Source organism: Sphaeramia orbicularis, chromosome 21 (genome assembly GCF_902148855.1).
Source record: "Sphaeramia orbicularis chromosome 21, fSphaOr1.1, whole genome shotgun sequence".
Lineage (NCBI taxonomy): Eukaryota > Metazoa > Chordata > Actinopteri > Kurtiformes > Apogonidae > Sphaeramia > Sphaeramia orbicularis.
The window spans coordinates 6,201,032-6,219,366 of record NC_043977.1 but is presented as its reverse complement, the minus strand read 5'-3'; the positions used below and the strand labels follow the sequence as shown (position 1 = coordinate 6,219,366).

Here is an 18,335-nt window from a genome sequence, read left to right as displayed (position 1 = left end):
AGATTAAAGTCATTAAAGTCAGACATTTTTTTCTCAGAATTCTGACTTTAATCTCTAAACAGCTGTTACTTTATCATGAAGGAAGCAAAAGTAATGTGTTATGTTGTATAAATGTGAGACTGGGGTGGGATTTAATATATTTTCGTCTTCCCACTCCTTTTTGAGCAGTACATATTGAATTAATTTGGTTATTACTAGTGTAGACGGCAATTGCTATTTTGTCTTGATCACCTTTATTTAATAATGTATTTGCTTGGATATTAGTTCCTTGTACACAAAAAATGTTTATTTTTTTCTTCTGCTCAAAATGAATGAATGAATGAATGAATGAGAACAATAATTTAAAAAAAAAAAATTTAAAACAGTCAGAATTATGAGATTGAAGTCAGAATTCTGAATTTTTTCTCAGAATAATAATAAAAAAAATATATTAGACCTTATTGTTTTTATTTTTATTTTTTTTTGCAGTGGCCATAATCCTCTTCTATAGATCTATATGTGGAACCTGAACTAAAACCAGTTTGACACCCTTGACTGTTTTGTCTGAAGTTTTGCACTGAAGGGCCAGATTGGACCCTTTGGTGGGCCGGTTGTGGCCCATGAACCGCATGTTTGACACCCCTGATTTACAGTGTAGATAGATAGATAGATAGATAGATAGATAGAACGATAGAACGATAGAACGATAGATAGAACGATAGATAGATAGATAGATAGATAGATAGATAGATAGATAGATAGATAGATAGATAGATAGATAGATAGATAGATAGATAGATAGATAGATAGATAGATAGATAGATAGATAGAACGATAGATAGACAGATAGATAGATAGATAGATAGATAGAACGATAGAACGATAGATAGATAGATAGATAGATAGATAGATAGAACGATAGATAGAACGATAGATAGACAGATAGATAGATAGATAGAACGATAGAACGATAGATAGATAGATAGATAGATAGATAGATAGATAGATAGATAGAACGATAGATAGAACGATAGATAGAACGATAGAACGATAGATAGATAGATAGATAGATAGATAGAACGATAGATAGATAGATAGATAGATAGATAGATAGATAGATAGAACGATAGATAGAACGATAGAACGACAGATAGAACGATAGATAGAACGATAGAACGATAGAACGATAGAACGATAGATAGATAGATAGATAGATAGATAGATAGATAGATAGATAGATAGATAGATAGATAGATAGATAGAATGATAGAACGATAGATAGATAGAACGATAGATTGATAGAACAATAGATAGAACGATAGATAGAACGATAGAACGATAGATAGAACGATAGAACGATAGAACGATAGATAGATAGAACGATAGAACGATAGAACGATAGAACGATAGATAGATAGATAGATAGATAGATAGATAGATAGATAGATAGATAGAATGATAGAACGATAGAACGATAGATAGATAGAACGATAGAACGATAGATAGAACGATAGAACGATAGAACGATAGATAGATAGATAGAACGATAGAACGATAGATAGAACGATAGATAGAACGATAGATAGATAGAACGATAGAACGATAGAACGATAGAACGATAGATAGAACGATAGATAGAACGATAGATAGAACGATAGATAGAACGATAGATAGAACGATAGATAGATAGATAGATAGATAGATAGATAGATAGATAGATAGATAGATAGATAGATAGATAGATAGATAGATAGATAGATAGATCCAAAGGTCACTTTTTCCCCTCATTCAACTGGTCTCCACATGTTGTAATACATTCACCCATTTCTGTCACTGTGCATCTCAGATTCTACAAAATTATAATATAATACGAATCTTCCAAGGTTCATATTTTCCAGAGGATGATGGAGTCTTTCCATTACCATAGAATTACCATAAGGCTAATGGTTTCACATGTGTGTGCTGTTCGGTTGCCCAGTGGTTTCTCGGGGTGTGGAGGGAAAGACCATTGGAAGGAAATGAAAACAGCATTCCCAGAAGTGATTGTTTCTAAACTCCACACTTCCCAGTATCCCCCCCCCCCCACACACACACACACCCCCCTCCTCTCTGAAACCACCCCTCCTTTGACCAAAGTCCCGTTGCAGGGCTGTTGGACGCATATCAGTTATAAAAAATACATTACAGCGAAGGGAAAGTAGGTTGGAAAAAAGTGGCGTGTTTGCCAGGAACACTCTTTTAAAGCGTTCCCAGAGCTGTGTGACATTATAAAACAGGAGACGGTGACAAGCAACAGGTAGAAAATAAAAAAGGATACAGGCTTATTCCACAATAACGGAGCTAATAGGAGATACAGTCCACACTCTTCAAATCAAATTAATCTGAACTGAATGGGAGATTTTTTTTTTTTTTTTTTTTTTTTTGTTTAGTGCAGCTGCAGAGTTTTCAGAATCCTGCATTGACAGAGAATAGAACGTGAAGCTGTAACCAAATGAAATCGCAGTTTTATTGATCTTGACTTGCATGGGTAAGCTGTTAAAAGTAGAAATGCAGACCTTGTCGTAATATTAGAAACAAATGGGGAAAATAAAAGTTCAAGCTCCACCTTCTTTATGGATCTGCTCCCGAATCCAAAATGTAATGGTTTTTGGCTCATTTTTTCCAGCTAGCGTTTTTTTTTTTTTTTTTTTGAGGCCGACTCCATACGTCGCACTTGTTCTTCATAATCTGCTCCTAAATGTTATTTTTACTACCTATTTATTACTAAATGTGTCAGTTATTTGTGTTTTAACTGTGTGTTTTGTATTTGCTGCAGCCTATCTTATCCAGGATTCCCTTGCAAAAGAGATTCTGGTGGAGTTGAATTACAGTTCACAGTTTATGTCGACCACAGGGAAGTGATTTAAAATGCATAATTCCATTTAAAAAAGCTCAATATCACTCCTTTAAATATCGAAAAAAAAAAAACTAAAATTGTCATTCGTGTTTAGAGTAAAGAGCTGTGAAGTTCGGCCAAAGATGCCAATGTATTGTGGATTGCAGAGATATAAACTGTTTTTATTTTTGTTTTTTGTTTTTTTTTTTACATTGATGGGCTGGGGGATTTATGTGACCACTAGAGGGAGTAGTGAGTCAAATCGAGGATGAGAACCAGTAAGAAACAACTGTCAAAATCCAAGAAAGTAAGTCATTAAAATAGAAGCCATCGTTTTCTCCCCTGGACTCAGCTCTAAATGAAAAGAATGTCGTTTTCTGCTGAAATGTCAGTGTTTTTTTCTACACAGGTGACTTTGATTCTGAGGCTTATGAAGGTATAAAGTTATTATGGGATGTTATTATTTTTGCTAAGTTGCCATCCGTTGAGCCGCAGTTCAGACAAATGTTTTAAAATGCATAATTCCATTTTTAAAACAGCAAAATATCACTCTTTTAAGACATTTATAATAATTCACAACGGATAAAACAAAAGGAAACTACATGATGATGCAGATATTGTCGTCTATTATCCATCTGCAGTGTCATTTTAGACTGATTTGTGCTAATGTCCATGCAAAGTATAGTTCTTAAAGGGAAAACTAGACCAAAAACGTCCTTTGTGAATTGATTAATACGACAAAGGAAGAGAAATGGGTAAATTTTACCTGCTGGTGGTTTAAGGTACAGTATGTAGCAACTCTTGGCCATTCTACAACTTCATTTTTGTTTTATTAGGGATCCGACTATTAGGAAATCGATGCTAAAATACTCTGCATTTACATCTCATATAGACTTGCTTTAAAATGATAATGGATCTGCAACAAAATGTACAAACTGAGACAGAGACCAAATGTGGAAGAGTTGGACAGATTGACAAACATAAAACAGCAGAGGAAATCCAAGTTGAATTAAGTAGAGCTGTTTAAATCTACTGTAACATATACACTATGTGGACAAAAGTATGTGGACATATTGGATTCAGGTGCTTCTTTTCTAACAGGGGTCTGGGATACAAAACAATAATGACTAATGTCAGAATATAGTTTTAAATTGTGGGATAAATGTCATTGCATTGGTTAGTTTGGTTTAAATTGTTATCTTTGCTTCCAAAATGCCTCAGAGATGGTTTGGACTTAATTTCTCTCAACATTGATTTTACTTTATTTAAACATTCTTCCTCTAAATTCCCCAAAAATTGTTCATGCTCTGACTGTAAATAATAATTTTCTACCATAACTAACCATCTACTTTCTTCACATCTCATTGAAGAAGAAAAATCTCCCATTAAATTTTAAGGAAATATGGATGTTTTTATCTCTCAACACTGTTTTTTTTATCCATGACTATGATTTGAAATGTTTTTCCTCTAAATTCCAAAACTATTTTTCCTGCTCTGACTGTAAATAATAATTTTCTACCATAACTAACCATCTACTTTCATCACATCTTTATTTTACATTTTTATCTTTGCTTTCAAAATGCCTCAGAGATGGTTTTATAAACTATATGGACAAAAGTATTGGGACACATCATGTCTCCAGCTGTAAGATGTCCTGTTCACGATGATTTGAGATAAAAACATCAATATTTCCTTAAAGTTTAATGGGAGATTTTTCTTCCTCAGTGAGATGTGAAGAAAGTAGATGGTTAGTTGTGATAGAAAATTATTATTTACAGTCAGAGCATGAAAAATATTTTAGAAATGTAGAGGTAGAACATTTAAAATCAGTCATGGATAAAAACAAAAAAACAAAATCAATGTTGAAAAAATTAAAACCATCTCTGAGGCATTTTAGAAACAAAGACAACAATTTAACCCAAACTAACTAACACAATGATATTCATCCCAATATAAAACTATATTCTGACATGACTCATTATTGTTTTGTATCCCAGACCCCTGTTAGAAGAGAAACACCTGAATCCAACGTGTCTACAAACTTTTGTCCACATAGTGTAAAAGCCTTCATGGTAAAGTTTGATTATCGCACTAAAAACTAGACTTCTCATGCTTCCCCTTTAGACGAGTGTGTCTCATTGTCTCGTGTCTTTAAGCAGCAGCTCATATTTGGCATGTTCGTGCCCACTTTCATCTGCACTTCGGTCAAATTACGGAGGTATTTGCAAAACGAAGGCAGGACGCAGGAGGAAACTCAAGTGGCCAATAAATGCAACTATAGGAGGAAAGAACACAGAGGAGGTGGCGCTGGAGTGGAAACTTCAAACACAGGCTGAAGTGGTGTGTTTTTTTTCCTGCTGTTTCACGTAAGTGGTAAATCATAAAGCGGTAGAACCAGACTTGATGGATTTAGATTAGAAACGAAGTCGGTGCAGGCACTCGAACGCGATCACGCGTCCATACGTTACACTTTGATCAAGTCCAGTTTCTATGAAGTGTGATGGTCTGGCTGTAGGATCTCTTCTTCTCCTCCTCCTTTACTTTGATGTTTTCTGTCTTTTCTTTCTGTTCTGTGTCTTTATGTGTCTGATGTTGATGGTATAGAAGTGGAGGACTTTGACTCACCTGCAGAGTTAACCACCAAAGATCCAACATTGCTCTCATCCGCCACTGAAAAACAGAAACAAACACATCTCATCTGGTTTGTATTAAAAGTAGGGCTGGTCTATGTGGTCAAAGGATTATATACAATCACAATCCATGATTTTAACGGTCTCACTTTGTATAAAATGTTGTAGACCCAAAAGATAACAGGTTTCTGGAGGTCGAAGCTGTGTTTGGTGCCTTTTTTTGTTGTAATTTGTTGTTTTTATCTAATGGGAAAGTGCATTTTTGCATATTTTTTAGATGATATTATCACAGAAGTACAACGAAAATTGATAAAATAAAGACTTGATGGAGATTTAAAATGAACCAAATATATATTTACACTGTTACTTTAAAGTAGGACTAGCTGATCTGTGGTAAAATCAAGTATAGGTAAGTTAAAACAAGATAAGTTTAGTTTCCTCTGTTTTCTGGAGGTTTTGTCTTTGTGTTATTGTGTCTAACAAGAAAAAAGTAAGATGTCCTGTTGCAGATGCTGATTTGAGATATAAACATTAATAAAGTGTTCTGATTCTGATAATACACATTCAGTATACTGGATTAAAAGCTGCTGGTATAATACTGCAATAAACTGAATGTGGGGCAATTTAGAATGAATGTCACCTGTTTAATTTAATAACACAATGTCACAAAATCACAATTATTTGACAGATTAAGGGATCACCCAGCTCTAATTCTAAGCAAAGTTATAATCGTTAACGAAAACAAACAAAATTACGAAAACTAGAATTGAAAAAACATTTTTGAAATAAATAAAAACTATAATTAACAGAAAAAACGATAACTAACTTAAACTGTATTGTGCGCTTACAAAACTAACTACAACATATAAAAATTACAGATAAAATTCCCTTCGTTTTCATTTTTGTCAATGTTGGATTCATAACAAATTAATTTATTTTGCTCGAGCAATTTTAGCTGGTGGCACAGTCAGTGTATCTTTTGGTAACTGGATTTTCTTTTCAGAAACAAAAGAAAAACTAGTGGTTAATTGATTTTCGTTTTTAAAATAGAAGAATTAAAATTTAATTTCAAGGTGTTTTTCTTTTTCAGTTTAGACAAACCGAATTTAAAAAATGGATTGATTTTTGGTTTCTCTTTCTAATAACAAAAAAGAAAGTTACTACCTGACTGAAATGGAAAAACGGACCAAAAACAGAGTTCTGGTGGGTTTTTTTTTTTTCATTTTCTGAGATCGGATGCTGTCATTTTCAAGTAAAGATTGAGGTCACAAAGATTCTTACGAACAATCGGTTTGTACGAATCTTCCAGTTCGCACAAAATCTGGAGTTCATAGACCTTCATGGAGGGCGCATGTCTACGATGTCCAGATTTTGTACAAACCAATTGTTCATAAGAATCTTGGTGACCTCGATGGCATTAGTGCTCTTTCCTTGAAAATGACAACATCCGGTCTCAGAAAATGAAAAAAACATCTGTTTTTGGTCCATTTCTATCAGGTAGTAACTTTCTTTTTTGTTATAAAAAAGAAAAAAGAAAATCAATCCGTTGTTTAAATTTGGTTTATCTATTTTGACACTGAAAAAGAATAACGCCTTGAAATTCAACTTTAATTCTTTTATTTTAAAACGAAAATCAATTAACCACTAGTTTGTCTTTTGCTTCTGAAAAGAAAATCCAATTACCAAAAGATACACTGACCCAGCACCATATGGCACTTTGTGCTCCATCACTTCCCGTCACTTGTCGTTTAGAATCGGTTTCTCGTCCACTACCTGCAACATGGAGACTAAAGTTGGGAGAAAGCAGCAGAGTCCTGTCTGGGATTTATTTGAATATGATGTGAGGAAAATAAAAGATATGAAAAAACTAAAACTAAACTAAAACTAGAAAGGCACTCGGAGAGCACAGACCTCTGCCAAGGCAGATCAGTGCCCCCCCATGATCACCACCAAAATTTAATCATCGGTTCCTTGTGCCAGTATCAACATTTCCTGAAATTTTCATCCAAATCCGTCCATAACTTTTTGAGTTATCTTGCACACAGACAGACAGGCAGACAAACCAACGCTGGAAAAAACATAAGCTACTTGGTGGAGGTAAGTAAGCAGTTAGAAAAAAACAAAAACTAATAAAAACTAGCAAACCTGCTCTAAAAACTAATTAAAATGAACTGAATTAGAGACAAAAAAGTCAAAACTAAATAAAACTAAACTATAAGGAAAAATCCCAAACTATTAGAACATTGAATCTACGAGGTTTTTTTGTCCTACATAGACTTTTATTTTCAGGATTGTTTCGTTGTTGTTTCCAGCTGTTGTTCCCACTCACATAAGGTGAAACTGCTTTCCACATGTGCCTCATCCCAAAAACAAAAACAAACAAACAAAAACAAGACCCGGAGCTTGTTTTCTGCTCATTATTTTCAATTATAATATTATGTAAAACACAGGGGGAGTGACTGCTTTTGACTGTTTTTTTTTTTTTTTTCTTGCTGTGATGTCGAGTCAACTCACTGCTACTGAAGTGGATTAATTCCTCTTTTTTCTTCCTTCAGTCTTTCATTTCTTTTTCTTTTTGCCACTTCACTCCCTTTCCCATGTCCTTTCCCCTCATCCGTCCACCGCTGTTTGGATTTCCTCCGCTTACACTCATCCAATCCTGCGTCGTCCTCCTCCCTCCCCCCTCCTCTGATGACCATCCTCTCCATCATTTCTCTTTGTTAATCCACTCACTCACTTTCTGCCTCTCCCACATTTTTTTTCCCCCTTTTTTTTTCTCTCCTTCTCTTCCTAAAGCCACAAAGCATGTTAGCGCCAACGAGGAACACATTGCCTGGTAGCGCTGTCACAAAAACACAGACACATAATCACACCGCAAAACCCTGCAGTAACGGGCTTTCTCCCAGCAAATTCTTCTCTAATGAAAACCAAGCCTGGGGTGTAATTCGACTTTGGTGTGTGTTTCTAACGCTGTGCGCCTGGTAGTTTGTGGATCAGTAAACGTTTGCCTACTTCAGCAGATCTGGAGATGCCACGTGTGATGCAAACCACCGACATATAGACCAGGAGAGTGGGCTTTAACGTCTACGTTTTAAACTCTTCTTTTATACTTGAGGTTAAATTGGTCTGTACGTTAGCATCTAAAAAAGCCATCACACAAAAATGGTGTAAAGAGGACCCCCACCCCCCAAAAAAAAATTTGAGACATTGTGCAAAAAATTCACAACATGGAAAGACTTGCATATAAAAGATTACAGCAAGCAACATGTGATGATCGATGGAAAAAGTGGACAGTATACAGGACGTCAACTGACACTATGTTCTGTATGTTTTTGTAGGAAAATTTCAAAAATGAAACAATAAAATACAAGTAAACAAAAAGTTCTGTATGTGACCCTTGCAATTAAAATGATTGTTGATATCTTCAGTGTAATTTCTGCATTTCAAAATTCATCGCGCAGGCCGGATCGAACCCTTTGGCGGGCCGCTTTTGGCCCACAGGCCGCATGTTTGACACCCCTGTTTTACAGTATATAAAGCAGGCATGTCAAAGTCATTTTAGTTCGGGTTCCACATTCAGCCTAATTTGATCTCCAGTGGGTCGGACCAGTAAAATAACATAATAACATATAAATAATGAGAAATCCACATTTACATGTGATGCTTTTGCAAAAAAGAGGTGAATAACCTGGAAAAACTGAAATTTCTTAACAAATATACGTGTAATTTTAACAATATTATGCTTCAGCTTATCATTTATACATGAGCATTATGCATCGGATCTACAGACACACAAAACATTTAGTAACAGACAGAATATTGATAAAATTACACTTAAGGTTTCAGGTTGTTCATATTTGTTCAGGTTATTCACATTTTATTGTTAAAGAACAGTTTGTATATGTAAATATGTTCATAACCAAGAAGAAAGTTGGTAGTTATCATTATTTATAGGTTATTATGATATTATTTTACTTTAGATCAGGGGTGTCAAACATATGGCCTGTGGGCGAAAACTGGCCCGCCAAAGTTTCCAATCCGGTCTCTAGAATGAATTTGCCAAGTGCAAAAGTTACATTGAACATATTAAAAGTCAAACATGTTGAACTGGTTTTAGTTCAGGTTCCACATACAGACAAATATGATCTAAAGTGAAATAATAGCATAAAAACCCTTTAGCAATAAAATGTGAACAGCTTGAAAATTACCGGCAATTTTAGCAATATTCTGCTTGTTGCTAAATGTTTTGTGTATTTGCAGATGCACTGTGATTGGTAAGTTGTCTTAATAATAAGCTGAGACATAATATTGAAGAAATTGTTCTTATTTAGTTCCAAACTTCAGAATTTTAACAATATTCTACCTGTGACCAAATGTTTGTGTAACATTATGTGGAAAGCACATGTACAAATGATAAGTTGAGGCATAATATTGTTAAAATTGCACTTATTTTTCAGTTTTTTTCTGGTTATTCACATCTTTTTTTGTGAAAGGATAGTTCGTAAATATAAATATTTTTACATAATTGAATGCTTTTATTGCACTAAAACAAAGACAAAAACTTGGAGTTGTCATTTTTCATAGGTTATATGATTATTTCACTGGTACTTTGGTACATTGATATGAAATTGGTCTGAATGTGGAACTTGAACTAAACTGATTTTAACATCCTTGATTATTAATATCATCAGCATAATTTTTTTTCATCTCATAAATTCATCCCACGGGCCTGATCGATACGTCTGGCCAGCTGGTTTTGGCCCAAAGGCCGTATGTTTGACACCCCTGGGGGTAGGAGTGTATAAGTTTTACTTTTTCCTACTCCTTTTCGAGCATGTTTAATTTAATTTATTTATTTTTCTTTATTTTTTATTTTTTTCTCTTTTGTTTACTTATCAACCCTATATGTATCCTCAGTGATATTATGTTGGTTGGTTTTGTTTTGATTTCACTGTTTACATGTTCGAAATAAAGATTTCAATCAGTCAATCAATCAAAGAGTAGTGTCTATTAATTCTGCAGAACATCTCTTTTCGACGTGTTTTATCATTACAGGACATTAGACTATATTTCCTCCATGTCCAGGCCTTTATTTCTGTCATCTACAGAAGGTACCAGGCCATTATTTCTATATTTCCACTGTTTAATAAGTAGAAATGGCCATATGTAACTTTAATACACTCATGTTTGTGATGGTACGACAATGCACTGTTCTACAAATGAAACAAAAAACTCTAGTGTTTCAGTGGATACAAACAATTCACTACTTTACAAAGTGTCTATTATGTAAGCATTGTCCTCTTGTGACTCTGGGAAATATATTGGATTAATTTGTTCAATTAAGGTTTTACTTTCTGAAAATCATCACAAAATCCAGATAATTCCTCTGGAGACCTGTCTTAAATGTAGTTGTGTCCATGTGGAGTTAGTTTTAGATCAGTTGTGTACTACTGGGCAGAATAGTCCAATAATACTGCAGCTGGAGAGAGTTGGAAGCACGGTGACTGTCATATCGGGGTAAAAAGTTCATAATTTGGATCCAAGATTAAAATTTTCTTACATTTTTAATTGAGTTGAAAATGAAATCAGGTCAAAATAAATAGAAATGAACTTATGTAACTAACCCATGAATAAAATGCTGAGAATGCTGTCTAACTCTAGTCTCTTCTTCACCCCAAATAATAATAATAAAAAAATGATATAGAGCATAGACTCACACCCAAATCATCAGTTTATGAGCAGCAGTGGTCGGCAAAAACAGAGTTTAACAGACTGATTATTAATAGGAAAAGATAATAAAGTTGGTTCTTGTTGTAAGAATGAGAGTAGACCTTTTCAAACATGTGGTGTAAGTAAAAAATGTCCATCACTGGGAAACGAGACCACAGGAACTTTCTGGATTTACATTTGTCATTCATGTCATATACTTTACTTCTACTAGGGCTGGGCGATATGGAAAAAAAGTCATATCAAGATATTTATTTTCATATCACACGAAATCAGTATGTATCACGATATAAATCAAATCAGTATTTTTTTGTCAAGCTTAAATTTTCCGTTACTCACAAGTTAGTTGTGAAGACATCAGAGAGAGAGAGAGAAATACAGTACATACATTGCAGTATTTATGGGCTGAATCCCAATTCACCCCTTGGCCCCTCCCCCTTACCCCTTCCACTCTGTTTTGTGCGTACACGTGAAGGGGTAGGGGTGTCCCGATTCTCAATTAGACGGAGGGGAAGGGCTAAGGTGGAGGGCTGTTTGACCCTCGAAACAGAGATATTTAAGGACCACACTACAAACAGAGGGGTTGGAGAAATTTCCCATAATTCTGTTTGACTCATCGGCAAGATGGAGGTAAACACAGCCAAAAAGTGCAGCAGTGTGACGCAAGAAACACACAAACGTACGCATTTTCTACCTAAACAACTTCATCATTTGATAGTCCGTTTAATGCCGTTTCAATGTGTTATAGATCACATTTCTGTGCTTTATATTCGATGGCTGCAAAAAGATAACCAAGGCCCATGGAACAGAGACAATTACAGCTGCTGACGGCATGGCGAATTCTTTCAGAAACAAAGTTTTTGCATCTGTTTGTAGCGGCATTAATGACTGCTGATGATGATTTAACAGGTCTGGAAGGGTTGTCTCATTTCATAGGGGAATGTTTCAACCCCTACCCCTTGCAAATCTGTTTCAAGGGGTAGTGCCAGTGCAAGAGCCAAGGGGTAGGGGTAAGGGGGAGGGGCTAAGGGGTGAATTGGGAGTGGGCAATGGAGAAGTCCCCCCCTTCACTCTTAGAATTACCCCCCCATCACCACCACTGTTATGTATTATTCCATCCGCTTTATTCATTTCCCCCCAGCCCCCCATTTTAAAGAGTTACTGACCCCCATCTTACAAGCATTTTAAGTTTAATAACCCCTTTAGCCCTATCGGCCTGCCCGCGGGCCTAAAAAATTATATTAATATTCATCTACTGTAAAAATATAATAAATCAAGACAATGGATGTTTTTTATCAACTTTTGCTCAAAGTTTAGACCCTAATGTTAATAAAAGTACATCAAAAGTGTATTTTAGTGCAAACTTTAATGTTCAAACATGATTTTTAATCTTTGTGGGGTGAAATATACACTATTAAAAATCTCCGAAACGAACAATTAATTTATGCATATCATCGTCAATCCAACTGAAAAAAAAAAACAAGCGAGGATAAAAAATTCTAATTTCTCTTTTAGTTTGTTACAGTTTACTCAGGCATAGTAACAGATACAATATTTACCTCCGCCAAGGAGGTTATGTTTTTGCCAGGGTTTGTTTGTTTGTTTGTCTGTCTGTCTGTTTGTCTGTCCATTAGTGTGCAACATAACTCAAAAAGTTATGGACAGATTTGGATGAAATTTTCAGGGTTTGTTGGAAAGGGGATAAGGAAGAAATGATTAAATTTTGGTGGTGATCGGGGGTGGGGAGGCCCACGGGGGGGGCCCATTTCCAACAAAATTTCATCAAAATCTGTCCATAACTTTTTTAGTTATGTTGCACACTAACGGACAGACAAACAGACAGACAGACAGACAGACAAACAAACAAACAAACCCTGGCAAAAACATAACCTCCTTGGCGTGGGGGGGCCCACGGGGGGGGCCACTGATCAGCCTTGGTGGAGGTCTGTGCTCTCCGAGTGCTTCTAGTTCTTGTTTAGACAATGGGAATAGATTCTGTGAGGTCTCTAAATGTCCATAGACAACAAGAACATCCATATGAACCTTATTATTGTGAAGTAATTCTTCATTTACTTTGGGTATGTCTGTTTAGGCGTTTTTCCCCTGAAAATATGGTCAGGGTTAAACAGGTTAATTTACACGGCCATATGGTTTGTGTGTATTAGTATTGTGGTAGGCAAGTCAGACCACAACCCCCTGTCTGTCCAGCCACGCGTATCTCCATGCCATAACTAGCATAAACTGAAAGTGAAACAACATGCTTTGACCGTCCGACTCCCGTTTTTATGCCTCTGTTGTACGCCAGAACCGAAACGCTTCGCACCCTACTTTTCATTAACCCAGTCACCCCAGTTCTCTGTCATATTTTCTCCCGAGGGAACACTCATTACCTCCCGCTGTAGCCCAAACATTACCATGTGTGCTGCGGTTGCTCCTATGCCTGTGCTGTGTGCGTCAATCCAACTTGACGTGACTCTAGCATGATTGGTTCAATGCGACACTACTTAATTATGATTGGCTGTTCTCACGTCTGTCAAAGCATGGATGAATGACTCATATTTCTATGGTGGAAAAGTTATATCGCGATATATATATTTTTATCGTTTTATCGCCCAGCCCTAACTTCTACCTTTTCTTGTACCATTTGTTTGCATTGTCGTTAAATTTCATCCGTATATTAATAGTTTATCTATCTTTTAACACTGCATCTTTCACTCCTATACTTTTTTATTTCATTTCTGTTTTCTCTGAGCTAACTTTTACTGTTGTTTTATTGTTTTGGTACTGATGAAACAAGTAGCCCAGGGTCAGCAACACCGGCACATTTACAGCTGATGTAAACTGTCCATGAATAAATAAACAACTAAGACAAAAAAATAATGAAATTCACAATATTATTCCATTTCAGTCACGTCTTTGCTGCTGTTGCTGTGTTATTTAAATATATCTACAAACATAAAAAGTGATGATTGACCTCTTGAGTTGAGGTTCCTTTTGCATATTGAACATAGTTAAATCAGTAAAATTTATTTCTATTGCACTTTTCACAAATACAATAACAACGTGCTCAACAATAAAAGTGCAAACTAGCATAAAACATAAATAGGGCATTTACTGTAATTAAAATTAAACTTGGAAATGGCTTTTAATATGCAAATCTCCATTTTCTGTTGGGTTTTTGTGAAATATGTGCCTACCAAATTTGGTGCATCTCAAACCTCATGTGGAGGGTTTTTTTAAATCATTATTTATATAACCTTATTTTTATTTTCTAGGGGGAACTTCTGAACCATTTTGGGAGAAACAACGAAATTCAGCAAGTCACTACAACAACACTATTTCACAAAAACACAGTGTTTTGGTGCATTTGAATTATGATCAGATAAAACTGACCAAATCTGAAGCGGTTTTGGGTTTAGTCTCTTGGACAAGTTTGTTAAAACTGCTGGAAATGAGAAAAAATGGGGCAAAAACTGTAGGTTTGAATCAATATCTGAGATTTCCTGCTGGGTTTAGGGTGTGTTTGTAGATCTGGACCTGATGGATGGATGGATGGATGGATGGATGGATGGATGGATGGATGGATGGATAATAGTGGATGACGGATGGATGGATGGATGGATGGATGGATGATAATAGTGGATGATGGATGGATGGATGGATGGATGGATGATGGATGTACAATAGTGGATGATGGATGGATGGATGGATGGATGGACAATAGTGGATGATGGATGGATGGATGGATGGATGGATGGATGGATGGATGGATGATAATAGTGGATGATGGATGGATGGATGGATGGATGGATGGATGATGGATGTACAATAGTGGATGATGGATGGATGGATGGATGGATGGATGGACAATAGTGGATGATGGATGGATGGATGGATGGATTTATAGATGCAATCCTAAAAGTTGGACTTAGAACTTGGCTCCAAGAGGCTTTTTTAATGTGTCACCTGATGTGTTACCAAATCTGTTCCATCTCAGTCTATCCTCATGTGGGGGTTTAACTTCTAAATTATTCTAGGGGGCGCTCAAAACACATGTTCAAGCATGTCATTTATTTAATAATATTAATAATAATCGTTACTGTTTCAAGTTGGTAATGGTATTTGAGTTTTGACAGAATTCCTTTCATCCAGGTCTAAGTTTTCACCTTCTTTGTTGTTGTTTTTTTTTTAATCAGTAGGTGAACAATTTGTTTTCATGAACACCACAAGAATAAAAACACATCGGACTGAGATTTATCCTCAGACATGACAGACCCTCCCCTATAGTAGATTTCTAGGTGTAACATCACATAAATCCTGCTTCAGCGCTGTTGCTCATAAAAAATAAGTCATAATAAGCTGTTCTTTCAGTTGTTCCATGGTTTGGTAAAAAAATCCCGTCATGAATTAAACCTCGTATAGTTGTCAGGAAAGTATTGAGTGTAAATCTTCCAAAGCTGACGCACACACATACATCACATACATATTATCACCCTTTAATTCATGTACAAATGGACGTCAGTGCTTTTTAAACAGTCTCCTGCTCTTTTGTCTCCTGTTTTTCCCTCTTTGTGCCTCCCTCTCCGGCAGCGTAAAGAGGACGACTGAGGGAAGTGACATTTGGAACAATACGCCATTGTTTCGCTGCTGCATCCACTGTCATATCACACAGATGTACGCGTGAGCTCAGACATGTCTGTAGAGTTGACTTTTTATTAATAATGATTAAAGCGCTTCAGAGAAATAACTCATCTGGGAGCTACAGGTGACGAAGCCGATGTGGAGAGAAGTATTTACAGACTGTAATGAAGCCCAAACTGTGGCTGATTACTTTGTTTTATCAAAGAAAGTAGTTCCAGTGTCCCTGGATGTCAGCGTCAGGTTCTATCTGAATCAATAACAAGTTGAATTTGTGAGGTTGTCAGGTTCTGTCTCTATGTTCCAGTCCTGTGGTCTGGATGAAGGAGATCAGTCTAACAATACAAGTGGGTGGTACTTTCACTGGAAGAGAACTCAAATAATTCAAAGTCCATATATGACTTCTATCAGTGATCAATAGGAATTATATTAATATCTCTAACATAAACCATCAAAATATGGACCATTATAAGTAAAGGCACATTTTCAATATTTCAAAAATTCCTAAAAATTCAAAACTCAATTTTTTTCAAAACTTCCAAGGTCCTTTGTAACCACATAAAAAATCTGAAATGAGGAGAAGAGGATAGTTGAAATCTAGACATTGGTGACTTTGAGTTTGACCCTTCAAGGTCACTCAAGGTCAAAGGTCATGGACCTAAATCAAAGTCCATATATGACTTCCTATCAGTGATCAATAGGAACTATATTGATATCTGTCACCATCTCCATGTTAAAAGCCATCAAAATATGGACCATTATAAGTAAAGGAACATTTTTAATAGCTCAAAAATTTGTCAAAAAATTTTAAAACTCAAAATATTGTCAAAACTGTGAACAACCTTTTTAGATATTATCCTGAGGAAGCTACATAAAAAAATTAAATGAATCTGACCAGTAGTTTTGGAGAAGATAGTTGAAACCTAGACATTGGTGACTTTGAGTTTGACCCTTCAAGGTCACTCAAGGTCAAAGGTCATGAACCCAAATGAAAGTCCATATATGACTACCTATAAGTGATCAATAGTAACTATACTGATATCGGTAACCATTTACATGTTATAAACCATCAAATTATGGACCATTATAAGTAAAGGCAAATTTTTTAAATTTCAAAACTTTGTCAAAAATTCAAAACTCTAAATTTCTAAAAAAAATAAAAAAAATAAAAAATGTGAACAATTTTTGGAGACACTGTTCTGAGGAAGCTACATAAAAAATTTGAAATGAATCCGACCAGTAGTTCCAGAGAAGAAGATTGTTGAAATCTAGACATTAGTGACCTTGACTTTGATACTTCAAGGTCACTCAAGGTCAAAGGTCATGAACCCAAATCAAAGTCCATATATGACTTCCTATCAGTGATCAATAGGAACTACATTGATATCTGTAACCATCTCCATGTTATAAGACATCAAAATATGGACCATTATAAGTAAAGGAACATTTTTAATAGCTCAAAAATTCATCAAAAAATTAAAAACTCAAATTTTGTTAAAGCTGTGAGCAACCTTTGTAGATATGATCCTGAGGAAGCTACATAAAAAATTGAAATGAATCTGACCAGTAGTTTTGGAGAAGATAGTTGAAATCTAGACATTGGTGACCTAGAGTTTGACCCTTCAATTTACTCAAGGTCAGAGGTTATGGACCCAAATGAAAGTCCATATATGACTTCTATCAGTGGAGTAGGAACTATATTGATATCTCTAATCATTTCCACATTATAAGCCATAAACATATGGACCATTATAAGTAAAGGCACTTTTTGGCCTTCACAGTAGCTCATGGTCATTGGCAGATGAGCTGAAAACAACAGCTCAAAAGCAAAGAGTTGTAGCTTCATGCATGAAAAAGACACATTTTCTCATTCCAGCAAGCACATAAAGCACACATATGCACAACCGAAGAGTTTTACCATCACCATAACTGTGCAGCAGACATAAAGCGTCCCCTTCCACCTGATCCGGGGTCAGTTTGGTCAGTTTACGGTCAGTAGCGGCAGCCCGGGCGTTTGGTGTTGTAAGGGTAAGATGTGCATGCAGCCGCCATGCAGTGCAAATATAAATGAAAATGTTTCCCCACCAGTGTGCTGCGGGTTCTGAGTCGTACCCAGGTCCATGCTCTTGGAGGCTTTAACATGCTGGAACTGACGCTGGTTCTGGTTCTGGACTGGAGGTGCCGGCTGATCCAGTTTCTCTCTGAAGCTACGATGAGACAAAATCACAGCAGGGGTCTGGTAAATTACAGCTCCAGTGATTTTTTTCCCCCTAATTTTTGTTTGTTTCGAGTGAATGTAAATCTTATCTAAAGGATTCTGTTGGGTCTCTGTAAACTTAATTTGATTCTGATTTGAATTGATAAAGCACTTTGTGACTCTGTCTGTGAAAAGTGCTCTATAAATAAAATTTACTTTACTTACTTACTTTACTTATTATTATCATCATCATAATCTCATTTTTGTTAATCATGATACGCTGTTTATT

The 18,335-nt window shown here is 35.8% G+C and overlaps 1 protein-coding gene across 4 annotated transcripts in view; it reads right to left on the bottom strand.

The window, feature by feature from the left end:
- LOC115412167 (partitioning defective 3 homolog B-like) overlaps window positions 1–18,335 on the bottom strand; it is a 387,150-nt gene that overhangs the window by 202,520 nt on the left and 166,295 nt on the right. For 3 of the 4 annotated variants that reach the window (XM_030124503.1, XM_030124504.1, XM_030124507.1), the window contains exons 16-17: window positions 17,935–18,056; window positions 5,480–5,524 (exon numbers count right to left, since the gene is read on the bottom strand). In XM_030124503.1, coding sequence (XP_029980363.1) covers window positions 5,480–5,524; window positions 17,935–18,056 — 167 coding nt within the window. The remainder of the gene's footprint in view (window positions 1–5,479; window positions 5,525–17,934; window positions 18,057–18,335) is intronic. The other variant, XM_030124506.1, reaches the window with a different exon arrangement.